The 13,230-nt window shown below is 43.8% G+C and overlaps 1 protein-coding gene across 4 annotated transcripts in view; it reads right to left on the bottom strand.

Moving 5' to 3' along the window:
- The window catches only part of SPAST (spastin), a 465,871-nt gene that overhangs the window by 341,301 nt on the left and 111,340 nt on the right, over positions 1–13,230 (bottom strand). For all 4 annotated transcript variants that reach the window (XM_069235003.1, XM_069235001.1, XM_069235002.1 and 1 more), the window contains one exon: positions 11,665–11,804. In XM_069235003.1, coding sequence (XP_069091104.1) covers positions 11,665–11,804 — 140 coding nt within the window. The remainder of the gene's footprint in view (positions 1–11,664; positions 11,805–13,230) is intronic.

Below are 13,230 nucleotides of genomic sequence, written 5' to 3'. Positions count from 1 at the left end.
AAACCACCGATACAAGGAAAGACTTACCTGGCATGCAGCAACAGAGACAAGGCAGAGGTCCTTGCTGACACCCTGGAGACATCGTTCAAGCCCAACCAGGCCAGCACACTGATAACAGAAGTAGAGCAAGAGGTCGCCAAGAATCACCTGGAGCAACCACCAGAAACAGAAGCTGCAACATAGAGGAATGCTCAAGTGACAAAATAGGAAGCCTGATAAAGAAACTGAAAAATGGTAAGGCTCCAGGAAATGACGGAATAACCAACCAAGCAGTAGCAGTCAAGATGTTCACAAATGCAGCAGTGGATAGTCTTGCTGAAATCTTCAATGCATGTATCCAGCACCAGTATTTTCTTAAAGCCCGGAAAGAAACAGGAGTCATCGTATTCTCAACGGCTGGGAGGCCACTAAGAGATCCTGCAAACTACCACCCTATAAATCTGCTATCTGGCCTATCAAAGCTCTTCAAAAATGTAATTATCTCATGTCTCAGCGTCTCTGGATGGTACAGCGATTGGCAGATAAATCTCATCGCAAGCAAAACCAGAGCAACATTGTTCACCAGAAAGCAGATAAAAAAGCATCCATAGATGTGTCTCACTGGAGAGGAGAAAGCAGCAGCTCATGCCTAGGGGTCACTCTTGACTCCAAACTCAGCTGGAGAAACCACTTTGAGAAGACACGCCAGAAAGTATCAACCAAACTTGTCGCATTGTATCTACTTCTGAGAACTAAATTAATGTCTATGCGGTGCAAACTGCACACATTAAACACATTTATTTGACCTACAATGACATATGCTTCACCAGTATGGAGCGGGTGCCAGCTGAAGTGTCGGAAACCTCTGTAGACACTACAGAACAAGGCCCTATGGATAGCAGCAGGGGCTCCTTGCTTCGCAAGAACAGCAGACCTCCACAGAGAATTAAGTGTTGACATGTTGGACAACCATCTCCGCAAACTCAATGAGAAATTTCACAAAGGTTTGGATCAAACTGAAAACCCACTGATCAAGAAACTTGTTGACTTTTCTGCAAACCCTTTTGTACTCTCTCCGTGGCCCATCACAGCGCTGACCATGAGAACCAACTTCACTTGTGACAAAGTGTTAATAAGTAAACAAAACAGCAATTTAAAAAATTCAAAATGAATATGGAGTAAAGAGACTACCGCCTTGGTATCCAAAACACACCACTGTCAGGAGGAAGCTGACAGCCAGAGAAGAAAGCAGGCCCGTGCTGTGGAAGCAAAGACGAGTGAAAATAAAGCCACTGAATAGTAAGCAATGGGCAGGCTTCGACCGCTTTACTGTGAACAATCTCTCTCCCAGCAACATCGCATGTGCGCTTTTATGCAAGACCTAATTACACTATCTGATTTGAGCTTAGGCAGATTTAGCAAGAGTGGCCCACCCTCACCACCGCCAGTTTGGTATCTAAAGTTGCAGATGCACTTTTGAACCTAAACCATAACACCCCAGGTAGCTAGCTCTCTATATGGTATTGCATTCTTTGATGGAGAACCCAATACGCAGCAAGGACAAATTAAAGCTCTGCCATCCAAACTTCATTACCAGGCCCTCAGTCTGCAGGTGCCGGAGTCCTAAAAGACATATTACAACCCTTGTGCTTAGAAGACCGCAGGGCGTCTCACAAGCTTTCCCAAGTGTGCATTGGAATCACTCTGCTCACAAGCCCAAACGCTCCCATGTGGATGGTATGAAGGCAAGGCTTTCAATGGGGGCGAAAGATATATATGGAAAATGTCACTTACCCAGTGTACATCTGTTCGTGGCATGAGACGCTGCAGATTCACATGCTTTGCACATGCCGCCATCTAGTGTTGGGCTCGGAGTGTTACAAGTTGTTTTTCTTCGAATAAGTCTTTTTGAGTCACGAGATCGAGGGACTCCTCCCATTTCGGCTCCATTGCGCATGGGCGTCGACTCCATCTTAGATTGTTTTCCCCGCAGAGGGTGAGGTAGGAGTTGTGTATTATAGTAATAGCGCCCATGCAATGGAGTAAATATGTATGTACATAATGTGGTTTAAAGCGATATATTTACAAATGCACAAATGTTCAAGATCAACTTCAAAACGGCTACAGGCTCCCGGGGAGGCGGGCGGGCGCATGTGAATCTACAGCGTTTCATGCCACGAACAGATGTACACTGGGTAAGTGACATTTTCCGTTCGATGGCATGTGTAGCTACAGATACACATGCCTTGCATAGACTGGTAAGCAGTTATCTCCCCAAAAGCGGTGGCTCAGCCTGTAGGAGTTGAAGTTGTTTGAAATAAAGTTCGCAGTACTGCTTGTCCTATTGTGGCTTGCTGTGTTGTTAACACATCCACGCAGTAATGCTTGGTAAACGTATGAGGCGTAGACCATGTGGCTGCCTTACATATTTAAGTCATTGGAATGTTTCCTAGAAAGGCCATGGTAGCACCTTTCTTTCTAGTTGAGTGTGCCTTTGGTGTTATAGGCAGCTCTCTTTTTGCTTTGAGATAACAGGTTTGAATGCATTTAACTATCCATCTGGCAATGCCTTGTTTGGATATTGGATTCCCTGTATGAGGTTTTTGGAAAGCAACGAACAATTGTTTTGTTTTTCAAATTTGTTTTGTCCTGTCAATGTAGTACATTAATGCCCTTTCAATGTCTAATGTATGTAGTGCTCTTTCAGCTACAGAATCTGGTTCTGGAAAGAACACTGGTAGTTCTACTGTTTGATTTAAGTGGAACGGTGATATTACTTTTTGTAAAAACTTAGGATTTGTTCGTAAAACTACTTTATGCTTGTGTATCTGAATAAAGGGTTCTTGTATGGTACATGCTTGTATTTCACTTACTCTTCTTAGAGATGTGATGGCAATTAGAAATGCTACTTTCCATGTTAAGTATTGTATCTCACATGAGTGCATGGGTTCAAACGGTGGACCCATGAGCCGTGTTAAGACAATGTTGAGGTTCCACGAAGGAACTGGTGGAGTTCTTGGTGGGATAATTCTCTTCAGACCCTCCATAAAAGCCTTTATGACTGGGATCCTAAATAGTGAAGTTGAGTGCGTAATTTGCAGATAAGCAGAAATTGCGGTGAGATGTATTTTAATGGATGAAAAAGCTAACTTTGACTTTTGTAAGTGCAGTAGGTAGCTGACGATGTCTTTAGCAGATGCGTGTAAGGGTTGAATTTGTTTATTATGGCAGTTATAATCAATTCTTTTCCACTTATTTGCATAGCAATGTCTTGTGGTTGGTTTTCTAGCTTGTTTTATGGCCTCCATACATTCCTGTGTAAGATCTAGATGTCTTAATTCTAAGACTTCAGGAGCCAAATTGCTAGATTCAGCGATGCAGGATTTGGGTGTCTGATCTGCTGTTTGTGTTAACAGATCTGGTCTGTTTGGTAGTTTGACATGAGGCACTACTGAGAGGTCTAGTAGTGTTGTGTACCAAGGTTGTCTTGCCCAAGTTGGTGCTATTAGTATGAGTTTGACTTTGTTTTGACTCAATTTGTTTACCAGATATGGAAGGAGTGGGAGAGGGGGAAAAGCGTATGCAAATATCCCTGACCAACTCATCCATAACGCATTGCCTTGAGACTGATCCTGTGGGTACCTGGATGTGAAGTTTTGGCATTTAGCGTTTTCCTTTGGTGCAAATAGGTCTATTTGTGGTGTCCCCCATCTTTGGAAGTAAGTGTTTAGTATTTGGGGTTGAATCTCCCATTCGTGAATCTGTTGGTGATCCCGAGAGAGATTGTCTGCTAACTGGTTCTGAATTACTGGAATGAACTGCGCTATTAGGCGAATGTGGTTGTGAATCGCCCAATGCCATATTTTCTGTGCCAGGAGACACAACTGTGTTGAGTGTGTTCCTCCCTGTTTGTTCAGATAATACATCATTGTCATGTTGTCTGTTTTGACAAGAATGTGTTTGTGGATTATTATAGGTTGAAATGCTTTCAGCGCTAGAAATACTGCAAGTAGTTCTAAGTGATTTATGTGAAACTGTCTCTGCTAAGTGTCCCATTGTCCTTGGATGCTGTGTTGGTTAAGGTGTGCTCCCCACCCTATCATGGAGGCATCCGTTGTTATTACGAATTGAGGCACTGGGTCTTGAAAAGGCAGCCCTTTGTTTAAATTTATAGTGTTCCACCATTGAAGCGAGGTGTATGTTTGGCGGTCTATCAACACTAGATCTTGAAGTTGACGCTGTGCCTGTGACCAGTGTGATGCTAGGCACTGTTGTAAGGGCTGCATGTGCAACCTTGTGTTTGGGACAATGGCTATGCATGAGGACATCATGCCTAGTAGTTTCATCACCATCTTGACTTGTATCTTTTGTTTTGGATACATGGCCTGTATTACATTGTGAAATGCCTGTACCCTTTGTGGACTTGGAGTGGCAATCCCCTTTGTTGTGTTTATTGTTGCTCCTAAGTATTGTTGTATTTGACACAGCTGAAGGTGTGACTTGTTGTAGTTGAGTGAGAAACCTAGTTTGTGAAGGGTTTCTATGACATACATTGTGTGTTGTGAACACCGTTCCCGCGTGTTGGTTTTGATTAACCAATCGTCTAGGTACGGGAACACATGTATTTGCTGTCTTCTGATATGAGCAGCCACTACTGCCAGACATTTTGTAAAAACTCTTGGCGCAGTTGTTATCCCGAATGGCAACACTTTGAATTGGTAATGTACCCCTTGGAATACAAACCTTAAGTACTTTCTGTGTGAAGGATGTATCGGTATATGGAAGTATGCATCCTTTAGGTCTAGTGTTGTCATGTAGTCTTGTTGTTTGAGCAATGGGATAAGGTCCTGCAGTGTGACCATGTGAAAGTGATCTGATTTGATGTAGATATTTAACGTTCTGAGATCTAATATAGGTCTTAGAGTTTTGTCTTTTTTGGGAATGAGAAAGTACAGTGAGTAAACTCCTGTTCCTTTCTGATGAATTGGTACCAACTCTATTGCATCTTTTTGCAGCAACGCTTGGACCTCCAGTTGTAGAAGATCCATGTGTTGTTTTGACATAGTGTGTTTTCAGTGGGACATTTGGAGGGAATTTTAGAAATTCTATGCAAAAACCATGCTGGATAATGGCTAGGACCCACAGGTCTGTTGTTATTTCCTCCCAGTTTTTGTAGAACTTGGTTAGTCTCCCCCCCACTGGTGTTATGTGTTGGGGATTTGTGACGCCGAAGTCACTGTTTATTTTGGGGAGTTTTGGGACTTTGGAACTTCCCTCTACTCTTTGGGAACTGTCCCCCTCTATATTGTCCCCGAAAACTTCCCCGCTGGTATTGGCTCTGATAAGTGGGCCTTGTTTGTGAGGTTGTGGGTTCTGTGCTTTGCCCTCGAAACCCCCCTCGAAACTGTGATTTCTGAAATGTGCCTCTGCTCTGTGGGGAGTAGAGTGCGCCCATGGCTTTGGCCGTATCCGTGTCTTTTTAAAGTTTTTCTATAGCAGTGTCCACCTCCGGCCCAAACAACTGCTGTCCGTTAAATGGCATATTCAGCACGGCTTGTTGTAATTCCGGCTTGAATCCAGATGAACGCAGCCATGCATGACTCCTTATTGTCACTGCTTTGTTTACAGTCCTAGCAGCTGTGTCTGCTGCATCCATTGCTGACCGTATCTGATTATTCGAGATACTTTGTCCTTCTTCCACCACTTGTTGTGCTCTCTTTTGGAACTCCTTGGGCAAATGTTCTATAAAATGTTGCATTTCGTCCCAATGAGCCCTATCATATCTCGCCAACAAGGCCTGTAAGTTGGCAATGCGCCACTGGTTGGCTGCTTGTGCTGCCACTCTTTTCCCCGCCGAACTTACGACTCTCTTTATCTGAGAGGTGGTGCATCTCCTGAGGTGTGTGAATTCGCCCTCTTGCGCGCTGCCCCTACTACCACCGAGTCTGGTGTTAACTGTTGTGTGATGTACACCGGGTCTGTTGGTGGCGGTTTATATTTTTTCTCCACCCTTGGAGTAATGGCCCTTCCTTTCACAGGCTCCTCGAACACTTGTTTGGAGTGTTTTAGCATTCCAGGTAGCATGGGGAGGCTCTGGTATTGACTATGTGTGGACAACAGTGTGTTAAATAGAAAATCGTCTTCAATTGGTTCTGTATGCAGGCTGACATTATGAAACGCCACTGCTCTTGACACCACCTGCGTGTAGGCGGTACTGTCCTCAGGTGGTGACGGTCTAGCTGGATAACAGTCGGGACTGTTATCTGACACTAGCGCATCATAAACATCCCACGCGTCTGGATCATCCTGACTCATCCCTGTATGAGTTGGGGACTGCATCATTGGTGGAGTGGCAACATGTGATGGCTGTGGAGAGCGTTGTGGAGATGGTGGCGGGGTAACTTGTCTTGCCACCTTTGCCTGTGGCTGCTTGTCTTTTTCTTGGAAGGCAAGTTTTCGTTTCATTCGTATCGGAGGGAGAGTACTGATCTTCCCTGTGTCCTTTTGAATGTGGAGCCTTCTTTGGGTGTAATCTGGCTCCATTGTCTCCAGCTCCTGTCCAAATCTATGTGTTTGCATTTGTGAGGACAGGCCTTGTTCCTCTGTGTAGGAACTTGTTTTCGGTTCCGAGGCCGGATGTTTCGGTACCAAAACCTTTTGGCTGCTTTTTTTGGTTCCAATGGCACTTTTTTGCTCTTCGGCGTACTGATCTCTCGGTGCCGACTTGGTTCTGTGCTGCTCTCTCGGTGCCGAGATTGCGCTGACCCGGTGTCTCGGGTCGAGTCTGCTCTGTGCCGTTATCTCGACCGGAGTCGGATGACTTCGACACATGCATGCCCTTTTTCGGTGCCGATGCTCGGTCACCTATTTTTCGGGTTAAGCCATGGCCTGCCAGCGGTGGCATCCCCTGGGCTTTAGCGGTCTTTGGATGAGTTTTGTGTATCGACGTCTTACTCACGGTTTTCGGCGTCTGTTCAGGATCGACCTCTTCCGAGTCCGAATCCTCGATGGAGAAGGTTTCCTCTTCTTCCTCCATGTGTTTTTGTCCTGTCGGCACCGACGCCATCTGTAGTCTTCCTGCTCTTCGGTCCCTTAAGGTCTTCCTGGACCGAAATGCTAGACAGGCCTCACAGGTATCCTCCTTGTGTTCTGGAGACAAACACAAATTACAGACCAGATGCTGATCTGTATAAGGATACTTGTTGTGACATTCGGGGCAGAAGCGGAATGGGGTCCGTTCCATTAGCCTTGAAGACGCACGTGGTCGGGCCGACCAGGCCCCGCCGGGGAATCGAAAACCCCAAAGGGCCGCCGGAGCTCTTCAAAATTCGGTGTCGATCTGTTGTAACTAAACCAATACCGAACGCAAACAATACCGTCGAATTTTCCGAGATTTTCACTAACTTTCCGAACCGAAACGCGGAGCGAAAATGAACACGTCCGAACCCGATGGCGGAAAGAAAACAATCTAAGATGGAGTCGACCCCCATGCGCAATGGAGCCGAAAGGGGAGGAGTCCGTCGATCTCGTGACTCGAAAAGACTTCTTCGAAGAAAAACAACTTGTAACACTCCGAGCCCAACACTAGATGGCGGGATGTGCAAAGCATGTGTATCTGCAGCTACACATGCCATCGAACAGCAAAGCATGTGTATCTGCAGCTACACATGCCATCGAACATATATATATATATATATATATACACACACACATACATATATACATACATACATACACACACACATCACAGAGACAATGATGCTCTTTTAGGTTCACATACAACGTTTAAGTTATCTAATATGGAAAGGAGAACACAATGGAATTGCAAAGACTACATTCAAACTTTTTACTCAAAAGGGTGTACTGTCCCTCCAAAAATCTGTAAACTGGAAAACAATTTGCACAGGTGAGAGTGATGTGGGTTGTTATTTATTCAGAGGTTAAAATACATTAAAGCGATTTGCATCTAAACCTACCAAGCTACTAGCACGTTTACACGTGGACTGAAAACTAAGCATCGCCAAGTTGGGTTTAATGTTCTGTGAAGTGTGCTCTCATAGCAGGTTTTCCTCTCAATAGCCAACCACTTCAGTACGCATTGTGTTCGACAGGTTCATCTACATAGGGGGAGCGAATGAAAACAGGGACCACTTCACTGAACATTCTCGACTTTGCAAAATAATACCAAGCTTTTGTCATTTTGAAAAAGCGGATTGAGACCCAAGGGGTTCATTCTGAGGCATTTATTTTTCTATTGCATTACACTGTCTTCCAGGGTCAACCCAGTTCCGAACAGCGAGGGTGAGGCAGTCCAGTGAAGGTCTGGTGAAAGATTAATTATGACAAAGCTAATGCAGTCCATCATCAATCAATCAATCAATCAAGGATTTCATCAAATTCAGAACCATTTATTTAGGGCATATATCAAACTTTACCTTTGAATGTTCTTTGTTTATCCTTAAATTTTCTTTTTTCTTTTTAACCAATATTAACAAAACATACTGGCTTCAGAGGAAGAAAAGACATCCTTGAGGTTTTGGCCCTAAAATGTTCGAGCTAGCAAATATTTTGTAGAGATTTTAGCTGTGTGCAATAGTGCAACACATTTGCATACTTTAAAATCAATCCATGCGTATTCAGAACATCGAAAGTACCCCCATTTAATCAGTGCAAACTTCAGAAGTAGATCACCACAACTCGCTGAGTCCAGGCCCTGCACAGCTATCAAAACTAAGACAGAAATTGAGAGGCGTGCTCATGATTACCAGTAAAAAACAGGGAGCTCCGAGTTACTGAAAAAAAACTGAAGTGTTATCTTTAAATGTGAATGAAGTCCTTAAGTTTTCCTAAGTACACTTGTTGGGGATAAAATACAACAATTATAAAGGTTTAATGGGCCCCTCGGCGCTCTGTGCACTGGTGCCACTGCACCAATGGTAGCTATGCCCACGGCCATTCATCTTCATTCACGATAACGTCCCAGGGATCATGATAAATCAACCTATTGCCACAACTGATACAGTAGCCCACACAGGAAGTGAAAACAAAGCTAAGCAAAGTGTGCTGCAGCACCCATGCCCCCTCTGGCCCCTTAGGAAGGCCCTACTAGTCAGACATGGCAGCGCCCTGCTGCATGCCATAAGCATGCTGCCTCTTGAACGCATCTCTCATCATGAGCATTACCACCTCATAAGTCTTTCTCCTTCGGTCTTGACTGCATGAGCAGGCATCTACTCCCACAGAAATTGATTACCGTAACCAGCAACAATATGCCCAATCTGGCCACCGCAACCCCAGCAAGCCATGTAACCGGAAGCCCCATCAAACCACATCCAGTTTTGTTTTTGTGTGTCCTGGATTGAGGTCAGATACTAGCTGGCAGAGGCAAGTGTATTCAACATGTTTCTTTATTTGTTTTCATTTTATTAACTTTTTCTTTTCTATTCCAGAAAACCTGCTGTAGCAGTTTTTATAGGTGTTGAGTCTTTCCGACACGCCGGGTGGTCAGGACTCATGAAGGACATGATGGGCGGTCAGTATTTGGATGGTTGCAGCAGGCGGAATGCAACACGCTTTTTTGCTTACAGGGCGCGCGGCATGGTGCGCTTCCTTGTTGCAAATCCTGTGGATTCTGCTGGTGGCTCCGGGATGGAGCAGGAGGTCTTGGTTTCCTCTACTCATTCAGTTATCTGTGTCTTCGCAGAGGCAGTTCCCCTTCTTCCCATCTCCACTGAGGTCCTCCATCTGTCGCTGGAGTCAGCGAAGAGAATGAGGTCGGGGTGTTGGCATTTGAAAGGATGAGACTGATTTCACAGGGTGGTGGCTGAGTCTATTCAGCAGTCTGGGCATCCATTTACATTGAAGTCGTATGGGCATCATTGGAAGATTTTTTTTTTTTAAATAGTGTGCGGTTAAAGAGGTGTCTCCATATGTGTGCGACTCCCGTTAGATTTTGGAGTTTATGAGAGATGAGTCTTTGTTGGGTCTGGCGATTTCCACAATTCATTCATTCATTTCCACAATTCATTTCCACAATTCATAGCCAGTGGGCTGCGATACAGGCAATTGGGGTCCTGACGTTAGGGCCATTTCACCTCTTGCCTCCCGTCTGTTGACATTTTTTTTCCTAAGCGGCCTGTCTTACATTCTCTGGTTCCTTAATGGGATGTTCCACTGGTGTTGCATTGTCTTCAGGGTCCTCCCTTTGAACCTCTTGAGTCTTCAGAGTTTAAGTTTTTGTCGGCCTAGGCGTTTTTTTTTGGTGGTGATGTGCTCCAGAAGGCCGATTGGTGAGATTTGTGCATTGTTGTCTTCCCGACTGCCAAACTCACAGTGAGGATGCCCCTGTCCTATCGTTGGCGTCCCCCCAGGTGTATTACAAAGTTTCCGCCAGGCTGACCAGCGGGAACAGTGCTAGGATATTGGTATTGGCTCCAGTGATTTTTACTGATCAATTTGGGGGCTACATTTAACATTGAGAGGGGTCTAGGTGCCTTGAAATCCTTAAGAAAATATACTTGACTTGGTTACCATGTGGGTAACAGCTTGCATGTCGTCAGATTTCCCCTCCTTTATTTTTCATGGCGTTTGTGGTCTCCGCTGTTCTCACTTAATTTCTGTCTCTCTCCCGGATGTTTTTACCTGTATTCAGTAAGCATTAATTTAGGCAGTGTGGATTTTGCATTGTTGACATCACTTCGTATGAGAGGCAACAGAGTGCCAGATTTTTTGTTTTGTCCTCACAACAGTGCGTTATTTTATCTAGAGCATATTTGGTGTGATAAACTGGGTTCGAACAGGTCCTCCATCTTTATGGCCTCCCTCTGGCTGCAATTATTTTTTTAAAAAATTTGTCTATTTCAGTTTTTGAAATCAAGTTGAAACACCTTGTCTTTAAATGATTTTAGATGTGTATACTTATTTATATACTATGGGTGGTCTGTGGTGAGTGATCTGACTGGATTCTGTTCTTATAGGAGATCTCCGAAAATCTGTGATGGTGTTAAGGAATAAGCTTAACATAATTAATTCTGCAGTACTGTCGGACCGAATTTAAACAAAAACAAAAGAAACCACACAAGGATCCAGATTACATCTGGCCTCTCCATTTCAAGTTTACTTGTTTATAAACAAACAATGTCTCCTACAGAAATACTAACTCTACCCCGTGCAGCATCAGGAACCAATAGACTAAACGTCAAGCCATTGGACAAACCAAGAAATCAACCAAACCTGTTTATCCATTCACTTTGAGATGAACTATGTACCTGTTTTGGTCTTTGCTTCTCGGAGTGTACAGTATATCAAGGAGGCATTTCTGAGTATGCAAAATTCGATGCAGGTGTAGCTGTACCTAAACTCCCAACCAAACCTTTATATAACCGAGAACGTATGCCCCTGCTCCTACCTACACCCTTGCTTGTAACCCTGCATATTTAGCACAAGCATGCTTTGTGCAAAGCAAACTAAAACCTACTTTGTTAACTAAGCAATGTACATTACATATACAATTCAAAACAAGTGATTAATTCTACAAACATGTAAACAGTATTATTTTATTCTGCATTTTCTATTACTGCAACCAAATTAGTACAGATATTAAGTAAGAAATTACCTAGAGTTACAATGAAATGAATTGCATTATTAAACATTTATAAAAGTATGCTGACAAGTAGATTTAAATACCTGTCCACGATTTCATTCATAATAAGATTGGCAAGGTTACTATCCACGTTTCTGAAATTCTTCAAATCCTTCTTCTTCCTGATGACTGCTACCGCTGTAGGTTTATTGTTTACTCTTGTACAATTTTTAGCAGCAGCACCCTAAAAGATAACAAAACAAATATAAGCGAAACAATTTGCTGACTTTAGCTTTATTATTTAGGTATTCTATGCTCTATTTAGGCTTATGTGAACCACAGAACTTGAATATTTATTTCAGAAATGCACTGGTTGAAGTGCAATGAAAATATAATTATCGTCTATGTTGTAATGTAAGGAACACAGGGAACTCAAGAGGTTCAGCACGTAACAGCATGAACCAGTACTGGAAAAAAGGTTCACAAAATGTGTATCTGAAACAAACAGCTGTAAATAGAAAATGTATTTGATTCACTTCTGTTAAAAAATACCCAGTGAAAAAGAATCCAAGCCTTACACTTTAAAGAAGGAACATATATTTTGAGTGGCTAGATAAACCTGCTCTCAGCTAGCAAGTCAAGCGTTCACAAATCCAGAAGGTGTGGATATTTTATTTCATAGTGCTTTTCACATGAAGGTGGTTGAATGCAGTCGCCCATTTGTGTGTGTGCAGAGGAGCTGGATCTCACTTCATTCTTTGAAGGTCTTGGGTACTTGACAGCACTTGCGCTGTCTGCTGCAAGACAGTGTGGGATTATCCAGAATATACAGGAGCTTGGTGCGTGCCAACTGCTTACCATTGGTTGGCATTCTTGTCAGTCATTTGCCTGATTTGTATTTGCATCCCAGCCTGTCAAACTAGCTTTAACCCTTCCTGTACAGACCAGCCTCTTTACCACCTACGATTAGCTGGCCTTCTCACTACCACTGCCCGATTTTTAAGCACTACGTTTTCTACAGGGTTAAAATGTCCAGAAGAACGCAAGTATTTTCAAGCTGTCTCCATCATGTAACTATTTCACCATGCACGCCATGTTGCTCTGTCACCCATTTGCTTCTCCCCACCCCAGGTTGCTTTCTCGTTATTGTGCATTTCTCATACCTGTCCCATGTTGCCTTCTTTTGCCTATTTGCTGCCCCACTGGCGTTTCACTGTGCTCTCTATTGCCTGCTTTCCTCCCACCGGTGCCCAGTGTTGCTGTCAGCCTCCACATCCACCCAGTGCTGTTTCTGCCACTGTTTGCCTTTCCCCCTCCATGCTTTAACAGCATTCACACTTTTCCCCTTCTGTCACCGCGTTTCCTTCCCCCACATGATTTGAAAGCATTCACACTTTTCCCTTTTTAATTACTGATCCAACTACGAAAGAAAAAAAAACTGTTGTGTAATTTTGCAGGTGTGTACATGCTGGGTGGGCGTGTCTCCAAAATGCTGCAGCCAACTGTATCAAAGGCTTTTTTTCCCCAATTCTTTAGCAAAGAAAGCTGCGCAGCAATGGGGCAAAGCCAACAGGTTTCAAATGCAACACCTATTGGTTTTGGCAAAGCTTGTTGAACATACAGCAGTGCAGCGTGATGTTCAGAACAATAGTGGACCACCCAAGCCGATC

Source organism: Pleurodeles waltl, chromosome 5 (assembly GCF_031143425.1).
Source record: "Pleurodeles waltl isolate 20211129_DDA chromosome 5, aPleWal1.hap1.20221129, whole genome shotgun sequence".
Lineage (NCBI taxonomy): Eukaryota > Metazoa > Chordata > Amphibia > Caudata > Salamandridae > Pleurodeles > Pleurodeles waltl.
This window is presented reverse-complemented; position numbering and strand designations above follow the sequence as displayed.